General features: G+C 28.3%; 1 protein-coding gene across 1 annotated transcript; it reads left to right on the forward strand.

The window, feature by feature from the left end:
* Nucleotides 1-366: 366 nt before the first annotated feature.
* Nucleotides 367-18,522, forward strand: LOC129975885 (myosin regulatory light polypeptide 9-like). Its single transcript, XM_056089156.1, has 7 exons — nucleotides 367-523; nucleotides 6,876-6,977; nucleotides 7,229-7,304; nucleotides 7,954-8,055; nucleotides 12,264-12,342; nucleotides 16,894-16,942; nucleotides 18,055-18,522. The coding sequence occupies exons 1-7, from the start codon at nucleotides 521-523 to the stop codon at nucleotides 18,154-18,156; spliced, it is 513 nt and encodes a 170-aa protein (XP_055945131.1). The 5' UTR covers nucleotides 367-520; the 3' UTR covers nucleotides 18,157-18,522.
* The last annotated feature ends 1,930 nt before the right edge of the window (nucleotides 18,523-20,452 follow it).

Here is a 20,452-nt window from a genome sequence, read left to right on the forward strand (position 1 = left end):
AAAATGTATAATGTTAAGACATTGGCAATGATTAAGAACAAGAATATAACATTTTACCAAACCATATAGTAGATTCTTCAGAACATCGGGAGAGAGTTGCCTTCTTGCAGTCTTGAATTCCCTTAACCACATCAACAAGTGTGTTTCTTTCAGTAGTTCCAGAAAAATTCAACTAGTTCAGTTCTCACCTTCCACCAGAATGTTTACAGGAAGGAACTAAGCGACTGAGAATGCATGAAGGATGACCAAGAAAGTTTGGTTTTTCTTTCGGACTCCATATTTGGCCGCTGCAGCATCCATACCCAGACGAATGTTTTCTTTGCATTTTATTTTGGTATGCCTGAAGGCGAGGGAGAGAGAAATATGGTCATGAGAAATGAAGAAACGATGACGGCTGGCACAGAATTGCGAAAGGTTGAGTCCGGGGCGAGCATCCACTCGGTGAAGAGGTTTTTTCCTGGGTGGTGGTGAACTATCGAACGTTTTGGTGAGAACTCCCTGATCCAAGTCTTCATTCAAAATGGTAAGTTAGAAGTTGAATTGCTGTCCTCTTAGTACATCTGAATTCAATTTGTGAGTTGCAGTTAAAAGATAGTTTTGTTCAAAGAAAGGAATACTTCTTTTAAAAAATAGCCAAAATTTTATGGTTCATCTGGAAAAAGTCAAACTTTTTTTAAATTCGTTATGAATAAGGGTGATGATAATATGATTATTAATAAAATGCTCCAAAAAAGGATGCAGAACTGAATGGATATTTATTAAAAAGGATAATAATAAAAATCTACATTTTTACTGAAAAAATTATGAAAAGCTTTATACAATATTCAATGTCAAGATCTAGTATAAAAATTTAGAATAGATTCAAAACTATTATTAAACATTATTATTAATCGTATTTTTACAATTAATTGACTTTAAATTGAAAATTTATTTCTGTGTTTAAATTACATTTTAATTAATTTAATTTAGAATTTTTGTTTGAAAGATTGATTATTGATTGAAGTACATTTTTGAATTATAATTTTAAAAAAATAATTTATTAATAGCTGAAAATATTAAGGACATGTATTAACAATCTTTGAAGAAAAGGAATAGCTAACAGGAAAGGAATAAGTTCTTGATATGTTAAACAATTCTAAAAATTACCTAGATATTAAATAAATCATACCTATAATCTTTACCAAAAGAATATTCTGAGGATTTTTTTACCCAATTTTTTTTCTTTATTTGGAATAAACAATATTTCACTGTCTGCATAGCATCCAAATTCTAAATATTCAAATGTTCTATATCACCCACAAATTAATATATGGAATAGATTAGATAATTAATAAAATTAGATAGTGTCCATATTAGCAAAAGTAAAAAATTACGAAATATATGCAATATCTGCCATTATTCCATTGATTTCGGCAGGATATCGATTCTACTTATTTAATATTATATCATTATCAATTACTTTTAACCTATATTTAGACTACTTTTAACCTCGTTTAGCTAGATAGGAACATAAGTAGTAAATAACTGACTTCCCTAAGAATTCAAACATATCGTTAATAAAACCCATTTATGGACTAAAATGACAATTTATAGTGACCTTTTATCAATTAGACACTGTAATAAAATCGATAGGGGCGTTTGTTCTGATATCTTTTGTTTCGCCAAAAGATAATATTTAAATTTCGCTATATTTATCAGAAAAAAAGAATTGTGACTGAAGAAAGAAATAAAAGATACATAAAGATAATTTGAAGTGCTTAAAACAAATATTTAATTTTAGCTATTCATTTCAATCGAACTTTTCAGGTAAACTAGAACTTCAATCTTATCAAGAAAGTTTAACAAAGGTACAGAACACGCCTCTCATTGTTACTTGACTCAAAATATTTACTTTTCTATCAGCCGAGTACACACGAGTGGGATTCACTGCTACATTTTTTTTAACTACGCTGAATCAAATCTTTGTTATCTGCTTCCCCGTGTTTTCTCACGTGATCCAGTGCGTTTATGTTTCATGAACTTGTGTCGGTTGGTTATACATAACATCCTTCAGCTGCGTTTATTGTTGAGTTCGCGTGAAAATCGATACGTTATTTATTTCAATTAAAAACCAACGTGTAAAAAGCAATCGTGACAAATAAGATAAGCATTTAAGGTTTATAAAAAAGTATCGATTTAAGAATTTAATAGTATTATTGTTTCTTATAATTCACAGTAAAGCTATTTTGAGAGAAAGGTCTCATAATTTTTAATCGATCGAGTGACCAAGGTTATGTAATTATATCTCAAAATGTATACATCTCACCAGTGGTCGGACATTTTATCTCCTGCGGGTGCTCTGATTCACTGTAGATCTGCTTATCTTCCGTAGAATAGGTCTGGAGCACGCAATTTTGCCACGAGGCACCGGAGTCAACTGTTAAAAAATTGTAGCTGTCAATGGAATTATTAATTTATTTGTGGCTTTTCAATGATATTTACAATGGAATTGTGAATGTACGATCATACTTTAAGACTGCGTTTCAATTTACCCTGGCATCAATTCTGGCATCAATGTGAATTACTTTTACCGCTGAAAATATTGTTTTTCTCTGTTCTTATGAATAATTTTTTTTCACTTCAAAATGTATTTATATTTAATATACAATTTTTTTTTTACTATTTTAAATATATTTTGTCTGTATAGTTAAATAATATACACAAAATTTTATATAAAAATAAAGTTTATATTTTAGTACATTTATATTTTGTACTTAAAAAAAGACATATCTGCTTCATTTTTACATTTGTATTAAATTTAGTATTCCTCCTTCAACTGCAAGTCGGCGGTTACTAAGTTTCGCCACTGAAATCAATATCACCTAACCTGAAGGTCGGAACGGTTTCCTAACTATACAAAAATAGAATTTCGCCTTCAAACAGTGTTCCATTTAATGCAAATTTTGCAACGACTTTGGCAACACAAAAGGCAATGATTAATTGACTTGTTAGTCGCTTATCGTTGAAACATCGTTAGTCGCTTATCGCCGGTGTTAGTCGTTAGCAAGTTGAAAGTTTTTCTTCATATTTTCAGGGTAAATGAAAAAAAAAAATTCATACAGTTCATACAGTTTCTCAAAAAAAAATTTCTATACAGTCAGCCAAATTTCTGCTTAACAATTTTCTTTAAAATATGTATTTAATCTAAAAGCTTACCAATGACCCTAAATAACTTCACAACTTGACAATAATATCCGAGTTTTAACTGCCGGGTAAAAAACGATATAATCGGTATTTTTTTTTTTTCATTACATTGGTATAAAAGGGAAACATATAAATCCGCCTTAAATTAACTTTTTATTGTTATTAATTGGCTCTAAGAAATAACAATCTAGATAAATAATTTATTAATTCATGCATTTGATGTTGTTTATTGAAAATAATAATTGTATTTCAGTAGAAAAAAAAAATCAATTTTATGTATGATCCATTAAAAAAGACAACTGTGGTCTAGCGCCTAGTGTCCGGTTTCAGAACCGGAAAGTATCCATGTCGAGAACAGTTTGGTAGAAGATTCGCCATGTAAAGGGTATTAATTAGTTCAGGTTAAATCAGCCGAAGATTAAATGTCACTCACACTCCTACTGGTATGGCGTAGAATGTTTGAAGTAGGGAGTGTCGGCTCATGTGTCGTTCTCTTCATCATAATTCAGATGTACGAGAGTCTTCTTAAAGTAGCTCTTATTTATTTTCTAAAACAAAGCTAACAAAACCATTATTTTGTCTGCTTTATAATACTATCGTTTTAAAATTCATTTTAAAAAATTTAATAATTAATTAGAAAAATAAATTACGTATTACATTTTTGACTTTATTTAGCATTAGAAGTATTTTAATAAAGAAATTTTAAATAAATGTCTAAGGACTTTTTTATTTTAAGAAAAAAAAATTCTGAATTAATCTTAAAAATTTCTTTCCCAAATTTCTCATTTTTAGAAATAATACCTAGAAAAAATATTAAAAATAACGTGTAATGTAGAGCTAAATTGTTCTAATTTCTGATTTTATTATCCAATAATTGATAGCAAGAAATGAATTTTCAGGTAAAGAAAATATTGGAGTAATTCACGTGCCATTTTAATGTTTTTTTAATTCATATTCTATGAAATTTTCTGTACATTATAAGAAATTATTAAGTCCTGCTATTTTCCAAATAACTTTCATTTGATAACATGGATCCATTACGTTGTGCTCTAAATATGTCATCCAAAATTGTGGCTTCAACGGTAATCGAAATTGATACGGATGAACTGAATGCCACCTGTTCCTGTTCCTATCGAAACATGATCATCAAAAACTATCAAAACTGGAACAAAAAAAAAGTTGTCTAGAGAAGAAATTTATATTTGGCAATTTAAGACTCAAGCCTTCTTATTGATGCACACTCTCTGAGCATGCATGATTTAAAATATATGGGGGCTTATCTTTTAAAATAAAACAATAAATAAATGTAACTTTACCTTAAGTATTACTGAAATATCTTTGAATTCCGCAATGATAAAGAAACAATAAACCAAATTGTTTCGTCCTAGCAACAGTGGAGAAAGCAAAAATTATCAAAAAAAAATCTAATGGAAGAAGACTACTTTCTTAAGTGCATCATTTCATGAAAATTTTATAAAACACATAAAGCTACGCTTATCTTTGAGATCTCTAATAAAGTTTTCATAGTTTAAGAAAAAAATTTAAAATTTCTTACAAAAAAAATATTTTGGTTTAAAAAATGTTTTGGTCAATAATGAAAGATCCACTACGAATGATCAATAAGTTTAAATATATAAAGATAATGAACTTTTTTAAAACATGTATAATATATTATATACATACAAGAACAAAATTCTCTGAATGAATCATAGTTGCGATATTGTAATGTACATACGCAAAATGTAAATGCCTTGATGATTTTTAGGCATTTCAAATAATAAAAATGCTCATAAAATCAAAAATTTATAAATGAAAATATGGAAAACTTTTGAAATTCAAATTTAACTAGCGAAACTTATTTTGTATGTTTCTTATTTATGATCCCTTTGCAATTTTGGAACTTATCCAAAATCTCTACTAATGAACTTCTTTATGGTTTTTCATTTCACACTATTAATATGCATATATTAATACCCCGTTCTCATAGAAAAAATATTCTAATAATTTCCGGCTGTGTTTAAGTATAAATGCTCCTCTGACATTGTAATTCTTCATCATCGTCACATTCTTCTCAGCTTAAATTCGGTTTTTTTTGGTCTAACTACCTTTTATGTCATTGATGTAAACGGACAGTTTCAGTTAATATTCAATGATTTTTACAAAAAAATGGCAAGTTCTTTTCTATTACTAGTTTCATACCTCTGATTTTCATCTACTTTGCGCTCAAGTACATTTCATTACATCTTATTTTGCTTTGTTTATATCTTAAAATATATCTATCCACATGCTATATTCGCATTATCACAAAATAATGTCATTGTTTTTTTTTAATTCATAATAATAGAAAATAAATTATCATTTCTTACATGGCTTATAATATTGCTCAGTATTGCTTAATACTGCTCAAAATTGTATCAACTAAACATGCGATCCCAAAACAAGCAGAAATAGACACGCAATAGACCACAGCTCGAAACCAAGCAGCGAATGTTAAGTAAAAACATGTCGATAAATACTCAAATATTCTAATTTAAATATTGAATTAGTATTTGGATGTGAATTTTTAGATTTGTAGAAGAAAAGTTGCATTTATATTATACTAGTCGCATCAGGTGACCAACTGTTCCGTCAACATTTTTGGTTGAATTCTACTTCAGACAAATCACTTTTTATAACTCTATGTACATGATTCCGTCACATTGTCTGATATCCAAGCCGTGTTATTTCAACTATATAAGTTAAGTTCTGTATAACATGTACATGAACTTTTCTAATAGAGAGAGTTCTATTAAAAACGTGAATTTCCGGTCCATCTATCTTCTAAATTTTATGACAGTGAGACTTCAATTTTTTATTTGTCTTGTAAACTATTCATATATTAAACAGAATCTTTTTTTCTTTAACTTTTAACAATAAAAAAAATCGCGTGATTAAGTATTTAATGAAGAATGAAAATGATTTGAATTTATGGCCAACAATATAATATATGCAAAATTATACAAAAAAAAATATTTTTAAAAAATTGCTAAAATTTAGGAAAAATTCGCATGATTATTGAAATGTATAATTAAAAAGACTATCTTTTAAATTTTGTAACGGTATAAAATTTATTTTTGAGCAATAATATTTTTGGAAAAACGTCAAATTCAGCTTAATTTTTAATTTAATAAAATTCAAATTAAAAGTTAAAAAATCGTTCTGAAACGCAGATTCTCATTCTCTAAGGTAAACATTGCTAAATTAGGCAATTGTAAGTCAAACGGTCTGGCCTGAAGAGAGCCTACGTACACATTCATATTTATGACTAGCTTATATAGTTTGAATTGTCTGACCAGTAAATTACAATCCTATGTTCTGATACGATATACTATCGAAACAGAAATTATTCGCTGCATACGTAATATAAATATATTAAATATAATAATATTAAATATATTAAATATAATAATATTAAATATTAAAAAAATTATATTAAACAAACTTGAAAATTGGCGAAATAATTTAATTCATTCCTTTTTTTGAACGCATAAATTCTTTTAATTCAAAAATATTTCTAATAAGAATTTTATTCTTAAAGCTGAAATGGAAGCCAATAGAAGCTTAATTATCTCTCATGTATACAGTCTTCTTTATTTTGATTTGAATTAGATATAAAAACATTTATTATTTTGCCTGGTTTCTTATAATTTTAGTCGAAGAAGACAAAGAGCGACTCCCAGAAGAAGACTGCCCGACGCGCGACGTCCAATGTCTTCGCTATGTTTGAACAAAATCAAATAGCGGAGTTCAAAGAGGTGAGTTCATTTTGTTGAGATGCAAAAATAAAGGTGAAATCTTATATTCACAAACTGCAGTGTTTATATCATTTGTTTCCTAGAAAAGCGTATAATCTCACTAATGAGGCTAATTGAGATTTGCTATTTTCCCATTTCGAGATCTTAATGATGCTTTATTATTTTTTATCTTTTAACGATCATACGATAGTTGATAATTTTATGTCTGTATTTTTTTCATATCGTTGATGTTTTTATTATTTATTTGAAAGGCTTTTCAACTCATCGACTCCAATAAAGATGGCCTAATAGACAAGAACGATTTAAGAGCAACGTTCGATTCACTAGGTAAGAAAATTATATTTTGTCTTGTGATAAAACCTATAGTAATTATCTCTACTGCACAGAAAAAAACTATCCATCTGCGCATTACAGGAAATTTCTGTTTCAAAAACCGAATATCCATCTTGTGTAAAATAAAATAATAAATTTTTTGGTTCCTTAGTTTGACCATTAATTGAAAACATTTAATCCTTTAATTTTACTTGGAAATATTTAATGCATTCGTTATAAGTTACTTTTACTTTGAACATTTATAATTTCATAAAATAATTGAGTTTTCTATATTAAAATTTGACTTCAAAGTCATTATTTTAAAAATATCACTTTTGACTGATTTATCAGCATATAAAATTTAGAGATGTTTTTATTATTTTTACTCTCCTGTCTATAAAGTGATAATTCATTTTAATAATGTGATTGTATAAAAATAATGGACATTTTCATCATTTTTAAAACTAAAATACTGATACAAGTTTCTTTAATATCGATATTTCTTATTTTGTTTTCCAGTTGAAAGTCAAAAAATACCTTACTTCCAAGAAAACAATTCTTTAAATTATATGATCTCTACAGATTTTATCTGTTGGACTTGATTTTTTTTAAAAATATTTATCTATTTTTATTTTAATATTTATATTTTTCTTTCATCTCACAGGAAAAATCGTGAGCGAAAATGATCTGAACAGCATGCTTTCTGAAGCCCCTGGTCCAATTAATTTCACCATGTTTCTCACCATCTTCGGTGAAAGGATAGCAGGTAAATTAATGATGAAATTATTTAAGTTTTATTCTTTCTAAATATCTGTATAACATCTAAGTGACTAATTAATTTTGTGCTAGTAATCTAATCAGTCTTAACAATGTTCTTTTGGACGTAACATGAAAATTTGCAGGGGATTGAAGAAAATCTTGAACTAAAAATTTCTTCACCTGCAGTTATTGTCGGGAAAAATAGCATTGCAAAAATAATTACAAAGAATGCCATTATATGCAACGGCGAATTGAAGTATTTTATTGACAATTTAATATTATTAAGAATTTAAGTATTAATTTGACAACTTAGTTTCATATTTAAACTCATTTTTTTAATTTAACAACATATGATTGATTTATTTTAGGTAAATTATTTATTTTAATAATTTTGTGAAAAATTAAAGGTTTTATTTTTTATGAGTTACTGACTACATGCCATCCATGTTTGTACGCACCATTATTTGAACATACACTCGATGTTTATAAATACAGCAATAGTTAAACAAACGTAACGAATCAGATAAGATTATGCTGTCGAGCATATTTGAGCAGGTTTCTAATAATTTATAATTCATAGAATCTATACTTTTTTTAAATTTATTAATTTTGCAATTAATTTAATAAAAATTTTCATTGACTTGCTTGCAACCCACTTCGGCCTAGTGGTTCTAAACAGGTGTGAATCTATAAACTATAATTAAGTTCAAGATTTAACCCTTCTTGTGTGTGTGATTTCAATTTCAGTATTTATAGATAAAGAGAGCATTTGAAGCTGTCTTGTAATACCACTACCGCCCTGCTGCAAGGCATAAAACTAAATAGGGAGATTTCAAATGTTTCTAAAATAAAATTCCAATTCTGATGTACCGAATAGTATATCAACTGAATTTCTAATTCAGAAAAAAAAAAGAAAAAGAAAAGATCAGTTAAAATTATTTATGAATCAAAATTTAACAGCATTTTAAAATATCTAATTTTCATACCAGAATTACGTAAAATTAATTTTAAATAATTAATATAGTTTTTGATAATTATTAGAGTTACAATATAAAAAAGCTCGAGACCCAAAATTTATAACTAATATTCATCGGTGTTCTCATAACCACACCATTAGAATACGTAAATGAAATTCAAAACAAATGCGTTATTTTTAATTAAACAGCACAAAAAAAAATCAAGATATAAACGGCATAAATTGTTTCATTCTGACAATAAGAAAATTAGTATATATTATCTGATTCTATGTTTAAAATTTCATTTATTTATTCTGGAGTTAAAACTTTCTTAAGCAACTACGTTTCAAAAATTGATACGTTTAAAAAAGAAAGGAATTTTTATTCATATCAAAAATACATAGTTTGCGTACAAAAGGGAAATTATTGAATGCCTACACATCAGCTGACGCAGAAGAAATATCTATTGTATAATAGAGTGCAAGATCTTTGCTGTCATTTCCGCCTCACCGCTTCCTTCCTAACAGGTGCACATGTCCGTAGTGGCTAATTTTACTACGCCCGTGTATAGCAAAGGAAACTAACGGCAGTGGTCTCCCTTAAACTTTCTCTTATACTTTTTAATAAACTTATCATGCTAGAGAACGCCTTACATGGCATTGGCATTCAATAATTACGAAATATTAACTTTTGGCTTGAATTTAGCATTTTTACTGAATCTATAACATCATACTTGGCGAGATATTTGGCGATTAATCACTGGCATGCGCTAATAGCATCCAAAAAGCGAATTTGTGTTTTAGACCCATTTTGTTTTCCTCAACCGATTGAAACAGAAATTTGATTTTTAAAAAAACTTCACTTGTAGTCACAAAATGCCATACAAAATTTGATATATTTATGTCCTTGCGTTTTTGAATTATCGCGTTTTTGCATGCTTCTGAAAGTACAGACTGGCAGTATCAGATTTGGCTCAAAATTTGTTATGTGTCTAAGCTATAAATGCTGTGTACCTTGTCTTGGCTGGTTCGTGAGTGCTTTGAATAAATAGGCAAATAGAAAACTTAACAACAAATTTATTGCAGATTCGTTCTAGTTACTCTGCTCAGTAACTCCTTCTTCAAGAGCCAACATTCGAATGACATCACTCTTTTAATGACACTCGCGCTAGTTGTCTAGCGCCATCTATGAACGTTTATTTCCTAACGCTTCAAAATCCAATCACTACATACCTAATTTTATCTATCTAATTGTCTTTATTTTGTGGTTATCGTGTTAACTTATATTCAAACAGACGGACTTCCTCTGAACAGATTTTACACAAAATTTGACAGAAATCTACAAATTAATGTGAAGATCGTGTTCTGAATTTCAACAGTCTAGCTCAAAGCGTTTTTGAGTTATCTTTGTCACAGACATTTTCCAAAAATAGGTTTTTCGAACTGTCTGAAGCGTGAGGATTTATCAAAATTTGGAGATCGGATTTTTTTATGGTTACTATACTTTCTCTATACAACATATACGAGAAAGTTAAAAAAAATTATTTTGCAGACCGTTTATTAGAATGGAAATTTATTGTTTAAGTAAATTCGAACCTCTAGTCCGAAATATCGCAGGTTCAAACTGTCTTAGGCTTGATTCGTCTCTTCCCTCCCCTCCCTCTCTCTTTCTCTTCCATTTTGAAAATTTTAATTGAAATTTTATCACAAAAGAATCTACCTTTATAAATTTTTAAAATTTACTTAGAGATAATATAACAAAAAAAAGTATTTAAATTTGCAGCAATGCACATGCGTTACTAAAATAAAAAAAAAATGCATTATTGCAAAATATTTCTAAAAATAAGCCTAAAATTTTATCCATATTAGAGAAAAATTTGTACTGAAAATAAAATTAGTTATTTCCGAAAAGCAAATTTTGGTATTTTCAAAAGGTATAACAATGATTCTTTGAATAATTCTAGTTTTGAACTTTGTTATTCCAGAGTTTCTGAAGAAAAAGGCAAATCTTTCAACTGATTTTTTAATTAAAACATATAATAATTTTTTTTTTGAAATCATCTCATTCTTTTTTGGAGAGCATCTATTATCAAAGAAGTCATTCCGCTTTAGTTTGGTAGCTCTATATCACTTGACATCCCTCAATTGTTCAATTTCGATTTAATTTTAAAATCACGAACGGGAGGAAAAGGGATATGACGACACAACAGAGTATAATAGAAAGAGCAGTTAGGTTTGCCATGTGACAGAAAAGTCACATGAATAGTTTCTATTAAGGTAGGTGTCTACGTTAAATTTTTTTTTTTTTTTTGCAAAATAATGATTTTTTTAAAGCTTAATATTAATGTTTGAAAATATTTCTTTATAAAACCATTAGAATTTTGTTTCTAAGTCTATTTGGGGGGGGGGACTTTATTCTCATTTTTATAATCGCATTTACATACGCTTTAGTGCTATTTCTTTTGAAATTACAATCTTTGACAAAATTTTCTTATGAAAAATCTCACAAATTAAAATCTAATACATATTTTTTCTTCAAATTTTGTATAATAATTTTTCAATAAGTTACGCAGTACCTAAACCACGGAACAAGCAAATTTTTCATTTCAAAATATTTTATAGTTGTTTTAGCGCTTCACAATTTGAAAAAAAAATTGAAAGTTGCATGTTTTTATCAGTCAATCTTCAATATTTAAAGAATGGATAGAAATACGGCTTATTTTTTTAAGTTTAAGAACTAGATAATATATTTCTGCAAAATTTTAAATTGCAACTATCTGCAAAACTTAATTTTAAACTGCTAATTATCTGCACGATTTTCAACAAATCATTTAAAAAAACCTCTAAACTAGACGATTTTTGCATTATATCTCTTTTTAGCTAAAAAATGTCCTTTTACCGATTTTTAAATAACTTTTCCCGTTTAACAGGTATAATTTCGTTTCATAGATGTTTTTCCAACCTTTTTAATGGAAATATTTAAAAATATAATTATTTTCGAACGATTTTTTCAAAATATTCATCCCGAACGTAGTCAAATACCTTAATGCCCTTTCCCCCTTTTTCTTTTACCAAAATGATACCATGAAAAAGTATATTTTTGTTTTAAAATGTTACATAAAAACAACTATTGATTACTTTTTAAAATTAAAAAAACATTACCAATTCAGCCTGAATTTATATTTTGTGGGTATATGATTACTCTAAATATTGTAAATAACAATGAATTCTTATTCTTTTTTTTTCTTTGCATGTTATAGGCACTGACCAAGAAGAAGTCATCAAGAAAGCATTCGACACATTCGACCCTGATGGCGCCGGCAAAATTAATGAAAAGAAGTACGTATTGAATAGCCCGAGTCGCGATGGTAATCTCTGAGTCACGGGAAGTGAATCATTCCTTTTATCAGAATTTCAAAAGAACGCAGAAAAACTTTCAATAACAATCTGTACGGAGAATTCTGGCTCGAAAGCAGCTGCGACGACATCGGATGTCTTGCGTTCGCGAAATGTATTTGTCGCTTATAAACTAGAAGTTTTACATTGATACTTCATCTTGTAAATGATTCATCTGAGTTTATTTACCTTTCACACCAATGACTTCAACCTGATACTTCGATGTGTCATTTGCAATAATTGTTTGTTTAAACTCGATTACACAGCTTGAAAATGCATTTGTTAAAACGGTTCCCTCACCCTTGCACGGTTCGTTTATTTTTGACAATCGAAATGTGAACTCAGCACTGTTTAACGAATGCAGAAATCCTAGCAACATCTCAGTGACTGAGCTAAACAATCAAACTGAATGAGATAGTCATTAAATTAAAACTCGATTGTGCAGAGAAGCTATGTATTGTCTGCGCAGCATCTTATGTGAAAGTATAGCTACAAGAAGGCAGTAAAATGTTAAATGTTCAAAGTCCAACATTAAGTGTATGACAAGGAGACCAGTGTCCTCGAAAAAGAAACTAGTGTTATTATAACGAAAAGTGTTATCTCCTTTCTTACACATAAAATTGTGGATTTTATATAAGGCCGTAAACATCAGGAGTACTCAGATTTTTATTTTAAGATTCTCGCAAGTAAGTATTCTGTTACGTGATATAATGAAAAAATAACCATGTAAACATTTTAAATGCCTTATTTTCGATCAATTGAAGCTAAAATTTGTCACAGGATTACAATTACAAAATCACGTACCAGATTTCATTTATCTAAATCATTGCGTTTTTACCAACTGATTATCTCCTTATTACCAAATTTTATTCGTTTAGCTATAAACGTTTTGTAATTGTACAGTCAGGCAGACAAACATTCTCTAAATACAATACGTTCAAAATTTGATAAAAATCTACAATTTTGATATAAAGACAACAGACCAAATTTTATCTGTCTAGCTCAAAGCATTTTTTGAGTTACCGTGCTCACAAATGCGCAGACATAATAAAAAAATATATATGTTTTTCGGGCTCGAGGAGTACTGAAAAGTGGACATACATCAAAATCTCGAGTTCGAATTTTGTGACGATTACAATACTTTCTCTTTGTATACTGTGTACATAAGAAAAAAAAGAAGAAAATACTTTTTAAAAAAATTAGAGAAAATATATTTTTATGTCCAAACATGCAAGCTTAATTTGGTTTACCATTTCTTCAAACCCTTAAGCTGCCATAAGCCGTTTATTCTGAATTATTAGAGGGGAATAGTAACTTACACGGATTAATGTTCGATTCAGAAGCTATATGAGGGCTATTTCGGTACGGTCAGATGACGCAAATGATATTTGATGAGCCGACAATTCTCCTCTCTCCCTCTTCCGAATTCGACGCAATTGTAAGGGATAGAATAGATCTCATGCAATTGTCTTATCTAATTTTGGATCTCTGAACTTCTGATAATACTGTCGTCTGCAATATTCTTCAACATTAATGATGAAACAATAATTAATATAGCTAATATAATTTACATTTTATGAAAACTTATCAATTTGCATTAAATTAAATTTATTATGGTTAAGATAATATTTACAGTTTTTTTCCTCCAACATAAATATGTTTTAAAGATACATTCATATCTGTATGAACATTTTTTCTTGCATTTTTGCAATAAATTTAAGTTTATTTTAAAAGATTTTCGTCAAAAATGATTTGGTAGGTGAAAATAATTAGCAACTGTGAAATGAAATTAGAAATGTTATTTAGATAAACATAGCTTTAAGCTATCTTATCTTCGTAAATATAACTTTGAAAGATAAATTGTAATCTAAAATTATTTTTTACTTTCTGGTATACGTTGTATAGAGAAAATATAGTAATCGTCAAAAAAATTCGAACTCGAGATTTTGACGAATCTCCATGTTTAGACCTCCCTGAGTTCAAAAAAAAAAAAAAAAAAAAAAAAAAAAACCAACTATTGGAGCTAGATAGTTGAAATTTGGTGTACAGTCTTCACATCAAATTTGCATATTTCTACCAAATTTTGAGTAAAATCTGTTCAGAGGTATCCCGGCTGTTCGAATATAAGTTAGCACGACAAATTAAAACGAAGAGAGCTAGATAGATAAGATTCGGTGCACAGATTTAGCATCCGCAGAGCAGACACCTGTCAAATTTTAAGCCAAATACAACCAAGGGTTGACTGCCTGTACTTTCAAGGTACTGCCTGTACTGCCTGTACTTGAAATAGGTAAACGCGGTAATTCTAAAGGCAATGACTTAAACATATAAAATTTGGTATGATAATTTATAACTACAAGTGCAGTTTTGTGTCAAATTTTTATTTCAATCGATTGAGGAAAACAAAATCAGTCTAAAACACAAATTCGATTTTTGAATACAATTAATGCATGTCAGGAATTAATCGACTAAAATTCGTCATGAACCACATGGGAAATAATGTAAAAATGTTAAATTCTCGCCAAAAGTTGATATTTAAAACTATTGTACGTCAGTACCATGCAAGGCGTTCTCAGGCACGATAAACTTATTAGAGAGTATGAGAGAAAGTTTTGGGAAGACCATTCATGCTGGTTTAAAAACTGAAATAACGATATATTATAACTTACATACGTATAGTCCTAAGGAAAATTCCAAGTGGAAAAGGACGAAAACTCATCCGTCTTTTCATTTACAGTAATAAGAATCATTTCTATTAAGATCTCTTGTATTACATTGTACTAGAAATTACCTAACACAATTTATTCCTCAAAAAAAAGTCTTAAACACATGGTTCTCTTAATAAATCTCTGAAATGAAGTTTAAAAGATGAAACTCTATTTTTTAATCTTTCTTAGTATACCAGAATTCTAAAGTATTTGCCAAACTTTTTATGCTCTATAACTTATTACATCGTTTTTATAGCGAGTATCTCTCATCATTTGTCTTCATAATACGAGTTTCCGTTCGATATTAAGGCGCCAAATTCATTATCATAGTCGCTGACACTGCAATTTCTGGTATTTCTTAATGAGATCACTGGAAAAACCGCATTCAGTGAATATAGCGGGTATGATTCATTCGTGATGATGAGGCATATAAAAATTCGATGCTTTCATGCTGCTTCTATTTCAAGAAGCACGAAATAAAATGCGAATAAATAAACACGGAAGCAATAACACGAATCCAATAACGCCGTTATCTTTTCTTGAGATGTCACAAGTATACAGATAAAAACGCTGTATTTTTATAACCAATATCAATAAACTGTGACATTTGTTTTTAAATACTGATTGCTATATTATATTTCAGTTATTTTATCATGGAATCAGTTATTTTTGGTACTGGATGCAATATTTAATATTAGCAAAAACATATTTATTTGTTATTGTAAGAATATGCAGTTGATTATCGCATTGCAACTTGCATTGCTCATCTAAAAATTATAAAAGTTGCTATAATAAAATATTGATGTTTTCTGTATACTTTTGAATAGAATACTAACACTGGATTATGATGCAATGCTCAGCTTTTAAGTCATATTCATTTTAAATAATAATAATAATAAAAGATGGCATAAAATAGCTTCAATCTCTTTCTCTCTTTACATATAAAATGTGCATGTTATAAAATTATGTCTTTAATTTTTAATAAATTATTGAAGTAAAGCTAAGTAATCGTATTTCATTGAATTTAATTATCTATATTAAACCAATATCTGTTCAGTGATTTTAATAAAATGTTAAAAATTAAAATCGATAATAATTTACACTGCATTAACAATATAGATTTTCAATCATACATATGTACCGAATGTCATGTTTCAAGAATTATTCCATTTCTTAATTATTATTAAAAACATAAGAAACATTCTATTTAAATGAACAAATGGTCAATTCATATTTATATGAGTGCTGAAATTTGAAGATGCAAGAATTTCTCATAATTTGTAAGTTATCAAAAAAAAATTATACTTTAAAAAAAAGAGATGAACTTTCAGTATCTACAAATCTATGACGATCAATCAAATCGGCAATCAGCTATCAAAATTTCTATGGCGATTTCGTTTTATCTCATCACGATGATTTTTTTAAACATTTTTGAGCACTTGAATGATTTTGAGTGTATCTTATTTTTAATATTACCTCTAATATAGATTTTATACGCCAACAGTATGTACCAGTAAAAAATTGGAACTTGCGCCAAAAAATTCAAGCAGGCTCAAACTCAAAGGCAAATTAAAAGTTGTAATTGACAGAATTGATTTCCGAAGCAAATTAGTGTTGAAATCACATATTATATAACTCAACTCATTATAATTAGTTTTAAGAAATTTAAATTTTCTTAAAACGATAAGTTCATGTCTTAAGCTGTCATATTTTTATTTTTACTTTCTGTTCTTTATATAAAATGCTGTGATTTTTATTTTCATATTTAAATATAATTTTTTTTTAGATTAAGGAAAGCACTCATCACGTGGGGTGAAAAACTTACAAATTCTGAGGTAATAAGCTTTTCCTCATAGCTTAAATAAACACCATCTTTTCTTGTAATAACTCTGTTTTCTCATATCGGGGGCGACTTTGTTTTCAATACTCATTTTTTTAATGCTTCGTTTCAGTAAAAAATGTGTTTATATTAATGGCAGTTTAATCATTTCCATTTTAATCTAAAGCTGAAATTCTACAGGAGCGGACAAAATTTAGAGAATAATACGATGAATAGAACTGTTTAAGGCCTCCATATTAGTAGGAGTGAATTATGCATCTGTCAAAATTTGAAACTTACTTTGCCAAATAAGCTATTAAGTTACATAAAATATTTAATTAAAAGTTTTAGCGTTCATTAATACTAACTAACCGGTTGGTCGTCAAATGCGTCTAGTATAATAATAATAATACAGCCGCAAATATGAACTCAAAATTTTCATTTGACGATTGATATAACTTCATCTTTTTAAAAACTAATTTTATCGGTTACATACTTTATCTGAATGATATTCTACGAAAAGATATTCCGCTAGGAAAACAGAAACAAGAAAATAAAGACAACAGAAAGAGAAAATAAAGAAAATGCAACATTCAAAAGATGAATATTCAAGACTTCAATGAATCGTGATTAGAATTTCCTATCAAGTAACATAACGGTCTGATTGAATAATACCGCTTTTAATCTGCTGTGTATCTGTTAAATGATAAATTAGCGCAGATCCACTGATATGTAGTTTGTCTCGTCGTTTTTTTTCCCCCTTCTAAAATTCGTTGTAGAATTACTGTGTTTGACATAAATCAATTTCCAAATTTTAATTCAAAATTTGCCCAATTAACCATAAATGTCCAACTTTTAATTAAAAAATTCAAAATTCAAAAATTGTGAAAATTTTGTTGAATATTAAATATTTGATTTAAAATTAAAAGTTTATGCTATTAGCATAAATTAACATACAAATAATAAACTTAAATTAAAATCCGTTAAAATTACCCGTTACATTTGATAGCTTAGTGATAATTTTTATATTTAAAATTTGATTTTCTTCTAACTTCTTTTTGGGTATAAATTGCAGCTAAATATTTATTAATTTATTAAATAATAATTGCTGTCTTATTATTTATATAGGTAGATGAAGCATTTAAAGAAGCACCTATTGATAGAGAGGGTATGATAGACATAAACTCATATGTCAAGGTCATCTGTGGTACAGCTACTGAAGAGGAATAAGGTCCATCCCTCGCAGAAATATTTAGAATTCTGTAAAGAAGAAAATCAAGTTATTTTATTCATTCTTTAATTAGTACAAAAGGTTATGTTCACAATAAGAACTTTCTATCGAGCTTCGACAGTTTTGTTATTTTTCTTCGTGAGATTCAAAGAAAACGATTGGTTTTAAAGAATTCTCATTTTTCAGAAGTTTATTTTTAACAACTACTTATATAATTATAATTTCCGTCCTCTTATGAAAACTGTTATTTTATATATCTGCTTAAAGCACTTATTATTTATTATTATAACAACAGTGGTAAATTTAAGGCATTATTTTTGTTTAGACCCATTTACCCTAAATTAAAAATCAGTGGTCTTGAAAATGATGAATATTATGTAATAAAGTTTATTGGAAAAAATTTGTATTTTATTTATTATGCACCGAATTATGTTAATATACTTACACTTTCTCAAAGTAAATTTTAAAATACATAATAAAAAATATTTCCTTTAAAACTAATTGACAATATTTGCCATCTACATGAAGTAATTTGGCTAAGAAATAGGTGATAAATATTTTGAGAAAATATTAAATTCAGATTTACTCGAATTTTAGTGAAATTGATTCTTTTTAGTGGATTCATTTTTTTCCTCTTCATTCTCTACTTAAATAAAATTTTCTATGTTACTTTTTTTTTCAAATTTAGTCTACATTTAATCCCCCATATCCCCCTTTAATATTTCATAAAACGACATAAACATTCAATATAACAAAACCTGCGCATCAAGAATTCGAACAAAAACGGTTAATATAGCGCGAATTCCATCTTCTATCTATTAATATTTTTACTCAATTGCGGGGATAAAAGGATACAACTTGATTTCAACGGCGACTGCGATAAACCGCCAAATAATGCCAAATAAACAGCCAAAAGTAGCCAAACTAAGAACAACCGTACAAACTTTCATAAACTATTCCTACTAAATGCGAGTAATTCTAGGTTGGCCTTATTCTTGGCGTCGCTTTAATAGCGGCTGTGGTAAGGATAAAGTTTTTCTACTTTTAGCACTTCAGCATTATTTTAATTTCTGATCTACTCCTCTGTTGGCCAACTATTCTTCAACAAAATTTATAGCATTTAGTTACGGTTCGTCCAAATTGGTAAAGAAATGATCATAAATATACAAAAGAATTTAAAATGGTGCCAATAACTTCTACGCTTCGATTTACTCATTATCAGAGAGAAATTTGTATTCTTAGCTCAAGATAAAAGAAAGCGAAATACAGTAGACACCCGATTATCCGCGGATCGGATTATCCACGCCTGCCGCACAAAGTTTTTTTTTTTTTTTTTTTTGCTTCCAAGCAAAGAGAAAAGGCTTCCAAAGCAAGAAGCAAACACAAATGACTGATTTCTTCAAAAAGGTGTAGTTTTACAGTTATGCTTTTGTAATTACATAATACATTACACTATTAAAACAGTACATATGTATTAATTTTTCTGTGTATCCTTGACGCCTCTTGTAAGAACAAAGCACTTTCCTGTTTTCATTAACAAAATGCATTTTGGGTTAGTTTTGAGTGATATACTAAAATATTAAGCTTAGTTAAACATTTCCTGCTGTTTATTTTACATTTTATTGTACATAAAACGATTTTTCAAAGTTGGAATGACTGTTTTCTCTTTTTCTATACCAGTTTTTAGCTTTTTTCGGATTATCCGCGATTTTTGTTATCCGCGGCGGCCGCGCCACCCAATTCCGCGGATAATCGGGAGTGTACAGTATATATATATATATTTTCCGACACAATATACAGTCAATTTTAATCTATTTTGTGTTTTTATTATGGTTTTACCAATAGACTTTTTGAATTTTGATTTTTTTCACTTTTTTCTACTGAATAATTCGTCCATTTTAAATGTTAATTAAGAATTATTTTTCGATTGCACTAATGAAAAAAGTAATTAATAACAGCTTAACACATTCAGAAATATGAGGCAGAATTTTCTAAATAGATTTTAATACACATATACAGGACTTGAGATTTTTTTCTGAAAATTGATACTTAAAACTAATACTTATGAATAGCACTTATTACTTATTAATACTTATTATAAAAGTAGCTAATACTTATTTTATTAATACTACTTATCTGCTGTTGTTATTCGAAATATTTTCCTACATTTTTTTATAAGTGTTTTTGTTTCACTTGGATTCCGTAAAATTATAAGCTTACCTTTTCCTTTATCTTCTCAATTAGTTTCATTTAGATTCATTATAATAGCAATAAATAACTTTCTATTTGAATATC

Source organism: Argiope bruennichi, chromosome 1, assembly GCF_947563725.1.
Source record: "Argiope bruennichi chromosome 1, qqArgBrue1.1, whole genome shotgun sequence".
In the NCBI taxonomy this organism is placed as follows: domain Eukaryota; kingdom Metazoa; phylum Arthropoda; class Arachnida; order Araneae; family Araneidae; genus Argiope; species Argiope bruennichi.